The 12,870-nt window shown below is 35.0% G+C and overlaps 1 protein-coding gene across 4 annotated transcripts; it reads left to right on the top strand.

Moving 5' to 3' along the window:
* Positions 1-216: 216 nt before the first annotated feature.
* Positions 217-10,402, top strand: LOC120083103 (spectrin beta chain, brain). 4 transcript variants are annotated; one of them, XM_090316892.1, is made up of 17 exons: positions 217-353; positions 442-587; positions 1,437-1,792; positions 2,278-2,521; positions 3,005-3,246; positions 3,590-3,718; positions 4,467-5,219; positions 5,302-5,390; positions 5,672-5,734; positions 5,855-5,943; positions 6,037-6,102; positions 6,298-6,918; positions 7,041-7,112; positions 7,337-7,407; positions 8,554-8,611; positions 8,938-9,202; positions 9,439-10,402. In XM_090316892.1, the coding sequence occupies exons 3-17, from the start codon at positions 1,518-1,520 to the stop codon at positions 10,119-10,121; spliced, it is 3,720 nt and encodes a 1,239-aa protein (XP_090173018.1). In that variant the 5' UTR covers positions 217-353; positions 442-587; positions 1,437-1,517; the 3' UTR covers positions 10,122-10,402. The 4 variants fall into 4 exon arrangements, with proteins under 4 accessions (XP_090173018.1, XP_038894585.2, XP_090173016.1 ...); XM_039038657.2 differs by having other exon boundaries at positions 3,554-3,718; XM_090316890.1 differs by having other exon boundaries at positions 221-353; positions 516-587; positions 3,554-3,718.
* The last annotated feature ends 2,468 nt before the right edge of the window (positions 10,403-12,870 follow it).

The raw sequence follows: 12,870 nt of genomic DNA, 5'->3' as shown, positions 1-12,870 counted from the left end.
TAAAAAATAAAAAAATAAAATAATTACTAAACGAGACCTAAATTGTTATCAAATGGACTCAAGATTGGAGAAGTGAACTAATTAGGTTCCTATTTAACTAAAAAACAAACGAATGAAGAACTTTTCTCCTTTAGGATCCGAAAAGGACAACAGCCAATTGGCGCGTACGCGAGGGAAAACGAAAATATACTCGCGACGACGTCGTTTAGATCTTCTGCTTCCTTCTATTACTGCAACTCTCCCTCCTCCTGTTCTTCGTGCATATATAACGCTTGGGTTTGATCTTTGCATCAATTTGATCGGAGCGAAGTTGATGATCAATTGACCATTTGACCTCTTTGCAATTCTCTCAGGTACTCTCTAAACTCTCATCTTTGCTTTGTTTGTTTCATTTCGTTAACTCATCTTCATCCACTTCCCTTTACATTTGCTTATTTCTAGGGTTTTACTCCTCATTCACCTTTCAATCTCTCGTTGTGTTACGCTGCTAAGTTCCTCATTCTTTGCCCGCTTAGATCGCTCGTTTTCTGAATCCATTACTTGTTTTTGCTGATTTCGTCCCCGACATTTGTGCGCCAGCTGGAGAAGTACGTCCTTTTCCTCACTTCTAACTTGTTTATCCCCATTTGATTTATGTGTTCATTTGGTGATTTTGAGAGTAAGTATTTTTTTCGTTCATTGTGGTTTATGAATTGTGGTTAATACTTATTCAATGTATGAACTCGGAGGAAAAAGGAATGTTGTGTATGTGGTGACAGAGGCTTCGAAGAATAGTCGAGAAGAAAAGGGGAAGATGAGTTATAAATATTTGGCTTAATAACACTAGTACTTGGTTCAGTCTTGCAGATTTTGTTTAGTTATACTCGATTTGTGATTGACTTTAATGGTTATTATTTTTTTGCTGCGATCTCCTGGTGGATAGACTTGTATTGTGATAATCTGTTTGCTACTTCGTCAAAAAGTTTCTGTCGGTTTTTATTTGTATATTTTTTAATTTTTGTGTCCGTATGTGTTGATTGGTGGCTATGACGCCTTACTGTAATAGCCCTCTTCATTGTGGAAAGTAATACTTTGGAAGTGGGTTTTTATTTTGTTCGTTGCTGCTTTCCACAAAAAAATATATTTGACTAATCAAGAGTCAAGTCTAAATTTAAAATGAACTACAAAAAGTCTTCAAGCTCTCCGTTTGACCACTCCTGTATTTTTGGGATCCTCCAAAAGTCGTATCTTGTTTACTGTATTACTGTTGGTGTTGCTCTCACAATCTCACTTTCAGATGGTTAATGAAGAATTTTTTCTTTTAATAAAAAAATTATTTTAAACAAACAAAAAACTACATGTGTATGTATGGTATAGTTTTTTGAATTAGAATTGGTATATTTTTTGAATTAGAATTTTTTGTTGTTTCTACTTTCATTGTGATTGTATAATGGCAGGAAGTTGATACTCAAGGGTTGATTTGTCTTAAAAGGAATTATTGAGCCAATTTGGATACTTTTGGAAGAAATTGCAAGTGTATGATGATAGGATCTGGGAATAATTTAAATCGAGGAAGTGCATTCCTGCCGTCAAATATGCCATCCTTGCCCCAGTGTTTACCGTTGGAGCCCATTACATTAGGTAATCAAAAAAATTGCTCCGGGGAGCTGAAAAGAGCTCTAGGTGTTTCTTCTGGAAATGCATTGGAGGACCGTCCTTTTGGAGTAATCCATCTGAAACGTCAACCTCCAGTTGCATCAAAGGAGCTGAAGCATTTTAAAGATAGTGTGCAAGATTCATCTAGAAGGGCCAGGTAAACTACTGTGAGCTATTTTCTTAGACCAGAAAAAGGGGGATGATTTTCCAAATTTCTTATCTAAGTAGTATAAGAGCAGGCAATGAAACAAATGTCAAGTTAAAGCTGAATGCCTTAGTTTTGTTGTTTCTTTGAACCCGAACTCCTAAAGAGTAACCTTGACCTCATTTTTATGCATAATCTTAACTTTATCTTTGCTGGTGGTACGCAATTAAATTAAAACAAGATCCTTAATGCAATGTGAAAACCTTGAGTGATCATCTTAATAGATTGGAGAAAGAGCGTAAGCTGAAGAGATGATCTAAGAGCGTAAGCTGAAGTGATGATCTCTTGCTCGGTTTGGAAATTAAGAAGGAATAGGAGAGTTTGTAATGATAAAGAGACAATAGGATTGACAATCAATTTTGATAATGCTATCATCTAATATAAATTTGTTAGTATTGGCTTAATTTATTTATTTATTCATGTCTTTTTTTTTTCAGGGAAAGAGCAGACATGCTGAGTGAATCCTTGTTCAAGTTGGATAAATATAGGGAAGCCATGAGCTCAAAAAAGCGACAATGCGGTGAAGTTTCACCAAGTGAGAGGCTAGGTAGTGGGAACTTATCTAAAATGGGAAGCCAGATTCACAGAAATGGCCATGATGTGGTTATTTATAGATTGGAAGACAGAGCAAAGAGTGTAGGCTTGAATAAGCGTGCTCGTTCATCCATATCTGATGTTCAGGTTTGTAATATGTGATAATATCCAGTATCTAATTTGCTCGTCGTCTTTTCCCTATTATTTAGGTCTTCATATTCAATATGAGAATTTAGGGCTTCGTTTTGATATCCATGGTGCTCTTTAAACCATGCTGGGATAATCTTGGTAGTCATCAGAGCTAGTGAACAAATAGTACCACTCAAAGGGATGAGTTCAAACCCATAGTTGCCACCTACTTAGAATATTGAACTCCTATGAGTTTTCAAGTAGTTAAATATTGTAAGAGTTAGGTAGTTGTCTTGTAAGATTAGTCAAGGTGTGTGCAAGCTTGGTTCATACACTACATCGGGATGGGGACTTGAACTGTTAATTAAGTATAACAATAAAATGTCACTGGAATTTGATCATAGTTGACCATTCTAGTTTTTTACTTAATTTTCAATTAATGCTCCACCAAATGAGGAATGCAGTTCCATTTCATCGATTTAAGTGCATTGTTTCTAGCAGCCAGAAGCCAGGTTCACCACGTTCTTAGAGAAGGATAGTGATGATGGTTCTTTTCGAAGTGAAGAAAAGACTCGCAAATTGCTTGCTGGAGGAGAGGGATTGGATCAGAAAATTAAAAAGAAAAGATCCGTTGGAGCTGTTGGTTATAGGGTCAATAATGGCGATCGAGAAATAAAACGAGCTACTCATACAAAGCTGAATTCTGATTCTAAGTTACGGTCTTGTGATGCTCAAGGGCACAGGTATCCCTCATTCTATTGCATGCTTGACTTAAGATTTCTGATACTGAATTGATGATTGACACTTGGCATTTCATATAAACTAAGGAGGATACACAAAAATGGCAAGGAGATAAGGCATCTCCTCCTGAGAAACCAGAAGGGTGAATCTATAAAAGGACCCCAGTTCATATAGATCTTTTAAGAAACAAAGAAAAATTCTTATGAACTTCAATTCAAGAGGAGACTCTGCAGTCTTCACTGTACAACCTCCCAAAAGTTTACCGTCTCTTTGATAATAATATTTGATTTTGTACATTCATTCTTGTAGATTGAAATCTTCATCTGGAGTAAATGGAATGAACAGGTTGGATGGTTCTTGCGATCCCACTCGTTCAGATGCAAGTACCATATCAAAGAATGAACTTGAAAGTGCTCTCCCTTTGAAGGGTCGTACATATATATTGGAGCAGAGGATGCTTAAAGGGAACAATAGGTATGTAGTTCTGCTATGATATTTCCATCATCTTGATATTGTGTTGGGTGCATTTCTTATAAATTTTCAGGTCTAGTTAGTCGTTAAGAAAAATTTATGCTATTCAAGAGTGTTGCATTTGATTTTGAGTGACTTAGAACATTAACTGTCCGTTGTATTTTATTTGGAAATCATGAATACAGTGAATGGAGTTTAGCGGCATTGAAAGTGGAGAAACATTAAATTTGGTTTTTAGATACAATTATGAAGAACAAAAATGATTTTATAAAAAAAGCTGATTTCTCCAAGTTTTCAAATTCAATTTTTCTTTCCACCATTTGTTTTACTCTCTTGTGAAAAGATTTGATGATTAAATATTTTAAATTGATAGATCTATTATATTTTATGTATTAAACTTTAGATTTGTTTAACTAAGGTGGAAAAAAGAGTCAATTAATCATTCGTTCACTTACTTGCTAACCGTTCAATAATATGCTTAATAAATTTATTGAGAACTATAGATAATAGTAAAATATGGGAGTTGATGTTTCAACTAAGTGCATTTTGAAGTTCTAAACCTTTTTTTTTTTCTGTGTGTGTGTGTGTGTGTTAAAGTACGCTGTGTTTTCCTTGGTTGAATTATTTCATTAACTAGATCTCAAACTAGAATTCAAATAATATATTAAAGGTTAATTTTGTTTTGTGTCTAATTTTTTCTTTTTCTGTTTTGTGGTACAATCTTTAATTTTTACATGCATTACCTTGTCAGGCCAAGTAACCGAGAAGACAACTCAGTAGGTAGTCCTTGTACCGTGATTAAAGCAAAGGTCTCTAGGGGACCAAGAACTGGATCAGTTGTGGGATTAGACTCATCCCCAAACATTCATTCTTCATCTGAAACTCATCAAACCTGGGAATCTGCAAGTGTTAGCAAAGCCCAATTGACTGGACTTTCAAGTAATCCAAAGCATGCGATACCAACTGGTTCGTCTTTGTATCCTGCTACCCAATGGGTTGGCCAGAGGCATAAAAACTCTCGTACTAGGAGATCAAAGCTGCTGCCACCTGTGCCAGACCATGGTGAAATTCCAAGTCCATCTCAAGACTCTGCAGCTTCTGATTTTGGTCCGAGAACAAATATGACAGATGGGTCAGTATTGGCTTGTAGTGTTGACAACAATACCATGAAGTTTAAAAAGGAAGTAGATAATGTATCTTCTCCAAGTGGGATGTCTGAAAGTGAAGAATCAGGACCTGGAGATGACAAAGTGAAACCAAAAGTTACAAGCAGTGGCAAGTTTTCTTTGAGTGCAGGAGATGAAGCTGGGTCTTCTATATTGCTGGCGAGGAAGAATAAGGTGCTGGTGAATGAAAAAGGAGATGGTGTGCGAAAACAGGGAAGGAGTGGAAGGGGCCCTACCCTAGTTAAACCTGACAGCCCTTTGGTGAGAGATAAGTCAGAGAGCCCATTTGCAGAAAAACCACTCCAGAACATGAAGCCTATCACTGGGAAAGTTAGAAGGTATCCAAACTAATTATTTTTGTTCCTAAAGCATTATGGTTGCGTCATAATCTTATATTTCATTTTTTATTTTTATTATTAGCAAATCTGGTCGTCCACCATCTAAAAAACTGAAAGATCGCAAGGGTTCAGCTCATGTGGGGTTAACTTGCCGCTCCTCAGATATCACAGGTGAGCACACCAGTTCAGTGAATTGATCTTTCTTGCATTTGGTCTAAGTGTATCAGCGCTAAATTTCCTTTGTGCTGTTTTATGTTTCTAGTTTATAATACTGCTCCTTATGAACAGAACTTTTCCCTTTGAAACTTCTATTCTGGTTTATTTTTCTGGTTCATCTTGATTTCTTCTACTGTTATTAACTGTTTATAAGATGCTGATGGGGAAGACTTGTAGCTTATATTATGTAGCTATATGACAGTGGCTCACTGGTGGATATTAACATTGTTTTCCAGGTGACTCTGACGATGATCAAGAAGAATTATTTGAGGTAGCCAAGTCTGCTCGCAATGCCAATAGTATGCTTCTTGATACTTTTTAGTTGTTTTTACAATAACTTCATTTACCGTCCATGTCTGTGGCTCTATTCTGTCTACATTCTCTCTTTTGACAATAATACCGGGGGTTTGTGTATGCAGTTCGTGCTTGTACTGGTCCATTTTGGCATAAAGTGAATTCCATCTTCATTTCTGTTAGTCCAGCAGATGTATCAAACTTGAAGCAACAGGTAGACTATGCTATGTGATGACATATTTTTCATTTCTAAGTTATTTTGGTCAGAGATTAATAATTTTTGCACCTGGGTGATTTACTGGATCAGCTAAATTTGGCCGAGGAGCTTAGTGAGAGGTTGTCTCAGATGCAGGACATGGAACACGATAACTTGGTATTGTAGCTTTATTCTCATCTAGTTTTCTGTTTATCCTTATTGTTCAAACGAATTTGTTGCTTGATCAGTCCACTAATATACATGTATATCATCCCTATAAAGTTGATTGGACAACACAACATACCAGGAAGTGGAAAAAAAAAAAAAAAAAAAAGAGATCTATTTCTACTAATTCCATGCTGGAATTCTCAGGATCTTGGTGTAAATGTAATTGAAACCAATTGTTCTGAAGAAATTCGAGGATCCAACTTTAGTAAGGAATTTATTCAGTCTGGTGCAAAAGGTGGCAGCTTTGACGTGGGAAGACTAGACAAGGCTGTACCCCTGTACCAACGAGTTCTTTCTGCATTAATAGAAGAGCATGATTGTGATGAATATTACCACCAAAGTGAAGGGAAGCACACGTTTCTGCAATCAGCAAGTGATGATTCTTATTGTGGTTCTTGTAATCTTAATGATTATGAACACAGAGATAAAGTGGAATCTGAGGCTGAGTCAACGATCGATTTTCAAATCCCAAAGAACAATATGTTTGACAGATTCTCATGTGATAAAAGTGCTGTGTCTAACTCATATCGGAACCCAAGCATGTCTAGCTTCATTCATGGTGGCGAGCAGTGGCAAGGAGACGATGATATATCAAATTGTGATGTTGGACACACCAGTGAAATATGTTCAAATGATTCTTTCCAGCTACAATCTGGCGATTTTAACGTACCTAGTATTTCTTCCAACTGCCAGTATCAGATGATGCGACTGAATGACAAACTTCTATTGGAACTACAGAGTATAGGGTTGTATCCAGAGACCTTGGTGGGTTTTTTTTCTACTGCTCTTTCATGCTTAGAACTTGTAGGCTGAGTTTTGTTCAATACATACCTCACAGTTGTGTTATTTTGTCCCTTACATTATTTTCCATTCTGTTTTGACTGTAGCCTGATCTGGCCGAGGGAGAAGATCTGATTAACCAAGAAATTATGGAGCACAAGAGAAGCTTGTGCCAACAGGTTTGCACTTATATACATTTAACTGGTTTCTCACCATTTTCTTTTTTCTACATAAAAATTTTCTTATATTTTGTTTACTTGATATTCTTGCATCTTTTGGGTTACGAGCCTTTAAATAAAGAAACGCTATACTGTCTTCAGAACATCCTGGTTGCAAGGCCAAACAACTCGATACATATTTTCGTGGATATTTTCCTTACTGTTATTGTTTCATCATTTAATAGATTGGGAGAAAGAGGCGCCACCTGGAAAAGGTGGAACAATCTATCAAGAGAGCAAAAGAGATGGAAAAACGGTAAGGCTCGTGCAGCTGAATTACAAAATTGCAGAAATTAGACGGGACTCTTGTCCAGCCTCTAGCATGCTTTATTAGTAGGACCACTAGTTCCGTTGTTTTTCAAATATATTCGTAAAGAGCTATTTTACATAGTTTTTTTATGCACGTGCATATGATATATTAATCTTAGGTTAGAGATTTACTAAGGGCCTATTTGGATTGACTATAGAAAAAAATATTTTTCTAAGAAGTTATTTTTATTTAAACTTTTTTGATAAAAACTGTTTAAAATAAACTTTGAAAGTGTTTTTAAAAGCTATTTTGAAGGGCTGCCAAAAACATTTTTTTTTCTTTCTAAAATGACCTGTTTTCATAATTAAACACTTGAAAAGTTAAACCAAACACATCCTACTACTATTTTACTAAACTTGTATAGTTGTATTCGTTCGTTTCTCAACGAAAGTTTAGTTTCTTACCCAAAAAGGAAAAAAATTATTTACTAAACTTTGATACTCGACCCACCTGCAACGTGAGTGGTTAGAGTTTCTTTCTTTTTTCTTTGTACAATTTGATCACATATATTTAAATATAATAATTAATGATTATTATTTAGGATTTGTTTATAATATATTTTCAAGTGTTTAATTTAAAAAGTAAGTCATTTTGGAAGAAATTGGAGTAAATAGCTTTTCATGTGTATTTTAATAAGTTTTTATCAAAAGTGTTTAAATAAAAATGAGTTTTTTTTAAAAAAAATGAGTTTTTTGAAAAACACTTTTTTCTTAAGTCAATCCAAACAGGTTCTTAGTTTTACCGTCTTAAAATAGAGGTACTATTGTTAGTTTTGATATTCAATGGAAGTGTGAAGATATTGATGTCTTCTTTTTCTTTAGCATACATAGATAGTTTAAGTTACTTTTCTCCATAGTTACAGGTCTTCGAGTTACATATTCCATTACATTTCTGCTTGACCTTGCAATATCTCGTATTTGGTGAAGATATAAATATCCTAGGTAGATAACTATATTAAAGAGTGAACTCATATTCTAAAGGTTTGCGTGGACACCATGGTCGTTTGCATTTTTTTTTAAAATAGAAAGTTCAGCCTGACTCTCGGGCAGATCTTCTCTCTTCGAGGTTGAAATGATGGTATTTTACATGCAGGGAAGTTGAGGAAGTTGCGATGGACCAACTTATTGAGATGGCTTACAGTAAGAAAATGGTTAGTTGCTAGACGCTAGTTCATTTTCTTCTGCCATTGGTCATAAAAATTTTATACTTACAATTTCATGTGATGTTTTCAGTTAATTTTTTTTGTATTTTAAAATATATTTGCTTAAAAGTACGGTCATAAAAGTAAGCTTTCTTGGAGGAATCACTTTGTCAATAGTTTTTACATTTACACTTGCGTTATCATTTTCAACTCACAGGATGAGTTGGCAGATCAAATAGCTTGGAAAACGAGAAAGGGGTTGGAGGGGTTCTAGTTGCTATTTTGTATTCAAGTCTTTAACCTACATTGCGTTCTCACAAATAACATATTGACAGGGATATCGTGGCAGTGGTGCCTCTAAAAGTACGGTTCGCAGGGTCTCAAAATCAGCGGCCCGGTCCTTTATGAAGCGCACACTCACCAGATGTCACAAATTTGAAGATACTGGCATCAGTTGTTTCAGTGAGCCTGCATTGCGGGATATTATTTTCTCTACACCTTTGCAGCAAAGGGATGCAAAAACCATTGACTTCGGTGGCTCTACAACTGCTACTAATGCATTCTACGAGTCTTCCCGTCAGATGGACGACAGGAGATTGGGTATGTGAATGTCACTTTCATCTTAATTATATTTGAGTACCTCTTGTCAAAGCTTTTAAAAGCTCTTGAGCATTTTCAACAAGCTTCAATTTCCGTTTTGATTGTTTTAACAAACTTTAAAATCATTTTATTTATTTAAAAAAAATACTGTAGAAACTTTGTAAAGTTTTCAGCCTCTCAAAATTGTTTTCTCACCCACCCTAACAGTTTCTTTGTGCTCTTTTTGGCCATTACAGGTGCTGTTTCTGGCCCATCTGAGAGATATGACTCACAAAGTGATACACTGGATAAAGGTTCTTCAAATGCTCAAGCGATTAATTCTTCTGAGCTAGGCTCGATGCGTGGATCCATGATGATTAAGCAGAAGAAGAGGGAAATGCGCATCGACGAAGTTGCTGGAAGTGCTTCCTCCAGGCTCACCCCAGGCACTAAAGGCAAGAGAAGTGACAGAGAAAGGGACCCGAACAAAAACCATCCTCTTTCGAACTTCTTTGGTTCATCATTGGATGGCTGCCAAGGTGTCCGAAAATCAAGGCCAAAGCCCAGGCAGAAAGGTAGTTGTTTGTCCACTTCAGGAAGCAGATCTGAGAACCAACTTTCGGAAGTCCCAGAGTCTTTGACTTCTCAATCTTGTAAAACGGGAGCAAGATTCAGTGACAGAACAAGAGGAAACGACCCGGATTTGCCTGCTAACTTTCTGGTAGGGTCATCTAAAGACGCCGATGAGTCAACTAGTTTGAGGAACTTACAATTGCATGATTTAGATGTCATCGAAGAACTAGATGTGTCGAAAGACCTTGGCGATCATCAAGACCTCGGTTCTTGGTTGGATATTGATGAAGATGGGTTACAAGACCATGATGCTATCGGTCTCGAAATTCCAATGGATGATCTTTCTGAGTTGAATATGCTGGTTTAGACTGTATCATTCACCCCCCCCCCCCCCCCCCCCCACCCATTTTTAGGGTAAAATTTCTGTACCATTGGCCCGAGTTCTTGATAACTGGCTTTGTTTCGTAGCATTTTGCCAATATAACGTGTATATAATTCTTTAATGGTGGTTTATTCTGTAGCTATTGGCAAATTCATTTTGTATCCCGCAAGTTTTGTCTCAAAATATTTGGCTTATTTGTAAAACTCTCGTGATAATGTCGTTTTCTTTTTGAGATGTAAATAGACACAGAAATTCTATTTGTAAAACGTGTATATAAAAATATCGACCGTGAAACTTGAATGGAGATAAGGAAACATTTATTCATCGACAAAAAATTAGTTTTTACACACAGAAATTGGAGGCAAAAATAAAATGGAAAAGTGGAGTACTTTTGACACAACATCTATTGCTAGGCTTTTAGCCTACAACTCATCTAAATGTTAGAGTTGATTTCTTTTATAATTCTTTTTTAAGATAGCCACTCCATCTAATAGGAGACCCTTATCTAAATAGACTTTAGCTTTGCGTATCTCTTAAATCTTCCCCCACAAAAGGAGTTTACTATCATTCTTTAGAAAACCACCTCATCTAAATCCTTTTAGATCATCTAATCTACCCAAAGTTCCATCAACAATCCAACAATAAGTCTAAAACTTTTAGGTAAATATAAACATTTTAAAGCTCTTTTTCACATTGGTCTTTGCAAACACTACTTGGAACCTCAAGCAATTCTCTATTTTGCATGCCATTGAATTACCAACAATAAGATCAAAAAACATCTATGCTATATTCTTCTTTACACTATGGGTATGTATAATGTTACACCTAAGACTTGACTAAAAAGGAAGTCAATTTTTATTCTACAAATAATTGATTTATGCGTTTGATGAAATATTTTTGAGTCACCATATGTTATTTATTTTTCCTTTTTTCTCCATCAATGAAAAAAATATTATGTTTACCACTATTCAACTATAATATCAGATTTTTTTATATACATATCTATTCATTTTTTATCTCTTCGAATTCAACAATTTGTGCTAATGTGAATTCAAATTTTTGGTCTTGAGTCGATGACATATGTTTTAATCAATTGAACTATGTGTTTACAAGGGGTGGTGATATCTCTTCATTTAGAAAAACAAATAAGAAAAACATGATTTGAGTGAGAGATGTGAGAGAATAGAATAGAATAATAATCTGAAGGAATCAAAAGTCATATAATAAAGCTATCATTTTCACATTCTTTTGGTTAGGGCTTTTAGAAAGAAAAAGTTAAGCACCACATCAGCATGAATGCACCCATGCACTGATCTCCTCTTCTATTTTCTTTACCTACAAACTTTCATGCAACTTGCCTTCTTTATTTTCTAAATTTTTATCATCTCTTTGTACACATATTATAATATAAATATAAATGGATAAGGCCACAATTTCTTTGTCCTTTTCATGGGGAAGAGACCATTTATGTAACCACTTGAAATAAATGAAGTGGAAAACCTAACTTTCATAATTCAATCCTTGACACTAAAATTGATATTTATTTGTTGTGTATACAAACAACTTTTGAGTTTTATTTTTTCTTCTCTCTTTTTTTGTCCTTTCTACATTATTATACACTCTCATCACTCCAAACCACTCCACATAGAATATATACAATGCCTCCAACTCTCTCTCTCTCTATTGGAATGATAAAAAAGATGACAAATTCATGTATTCAAAGATGGATGGATGACAATAAATTAAATGGATTTTGTTGACATAAAGAGGAAGAAGCTTTTAGGTATTGTCCCACATGAAAAGTTTTAGGAAAAATGTCCTTTTATACTTCTAGACTTTAGAGGTTAGGTCAATTTAAATCTTGAATTGATAACTGTATCAATTTAAACCTTCTATTACGTACTATTTGAAAAAGATCATGTGAAACTTATAATTGTATCAATTCAACCCTACTTTCATATATGAATCAATTTAGACTCTTTAATCATAATTTTCTTTGATAATTATTCATCTATTTACTTGAATTGTCAATTTTATAAACCTACATTTGAAGAAGTCTACAGTCGTTTGAGCATTAATACATGGATGATTTTCAAAAGTAATCGTTATGAAGGGTCAAAATTAATTGGCTTATAAAAATTTAGCAGTTTAATTGTCTCTAAATTATGAGTTTTACATGACATTGGTTGAAAGAAATATAGAGGATGGTGTACATTGATACACTTACGAAGGTTGTAGGCTTAAATTGATATAATTATTAATTCAAAATTTTAATTGTTACTTCCAGTGGCGTATCTAGGAGTTTTATATAGGAGGGCATTATAGCAACTCAATAGCTAAAAAGTCTCTCGAATAAAATTGTGCAAATTGATTTAGTTTTTGTCTATCAAAAGTAACAAATGAATTATTTCGATTCAAACAAGGCAGTCAAAGAATCAATTCAATATTAGTTTCAGTAAAACAATTATTCTAACTCTTGAAATTGCATATTAGTGATTGCATGAAGGGACTCATGTTGGTTTAGAGGATACTCTTCACTTTTGAAAACAATTTAAGACAAGCAAACTAAGATAACGTTGCAAGGACGCATGGGATGCAGAGGAATGTCAAGGTCATCATGTGCCAAATTCGAATTCTGAATCATGTAATGTCCGAGTTCAGAATGGGTACATGAATGAACTGAGATCACATCTGAATGAGTGGGATAGTGAAAACATGAAAGTATGGTTAAGAA

This window comes from Benincasa hispida, chromosome 8 (assembly GCF_027475165.1).
Source record: "Benincasa hispida cultivar pf3 chromosome 8, pf3_genome.v1.1, whole genome shotgun sequence".
Lineage (NCBI taxonomy): Eukaryota > Viridiplantae > Streptophyta > Magnoliopsida > Cucurbitales > Cucurbitaceae > Benincasa > Benincasa hispida.
The sequence above is the reverse complement of the archived record's forward strand: the minus strand, read 5'-3'. Positions and strand labels throughout refer to the sequence as shown.

What these genes read in the sequence shown, in the direction of transcription:
- LOC120083103 (XM_039038657.2), top strand. Translation starts at nt 1,518, where the DNA reads ATGATGATAGGATCTGGGAATAATTTAAATCGAGGAAGTGCATTCCTG. An exon ending in ATGCTTAAAGGGAACAATAG is followed by an intron (nt 3,719 to 4,466) that starts GTATGTAGTTCT and finishes TTACCTTGTCAG; the next exon opens with GCCAAGTAACCGAGAAGACA. An exon ending in AGAGAAGCTTGTGCCAACAG is followed by an intron (nt 7,113 to 7,336) that starts GTTTGCACTTAT and finishes ATCATTTAATAG; the next exon opens with ATTGGGAGAAAGAGGCGCCA.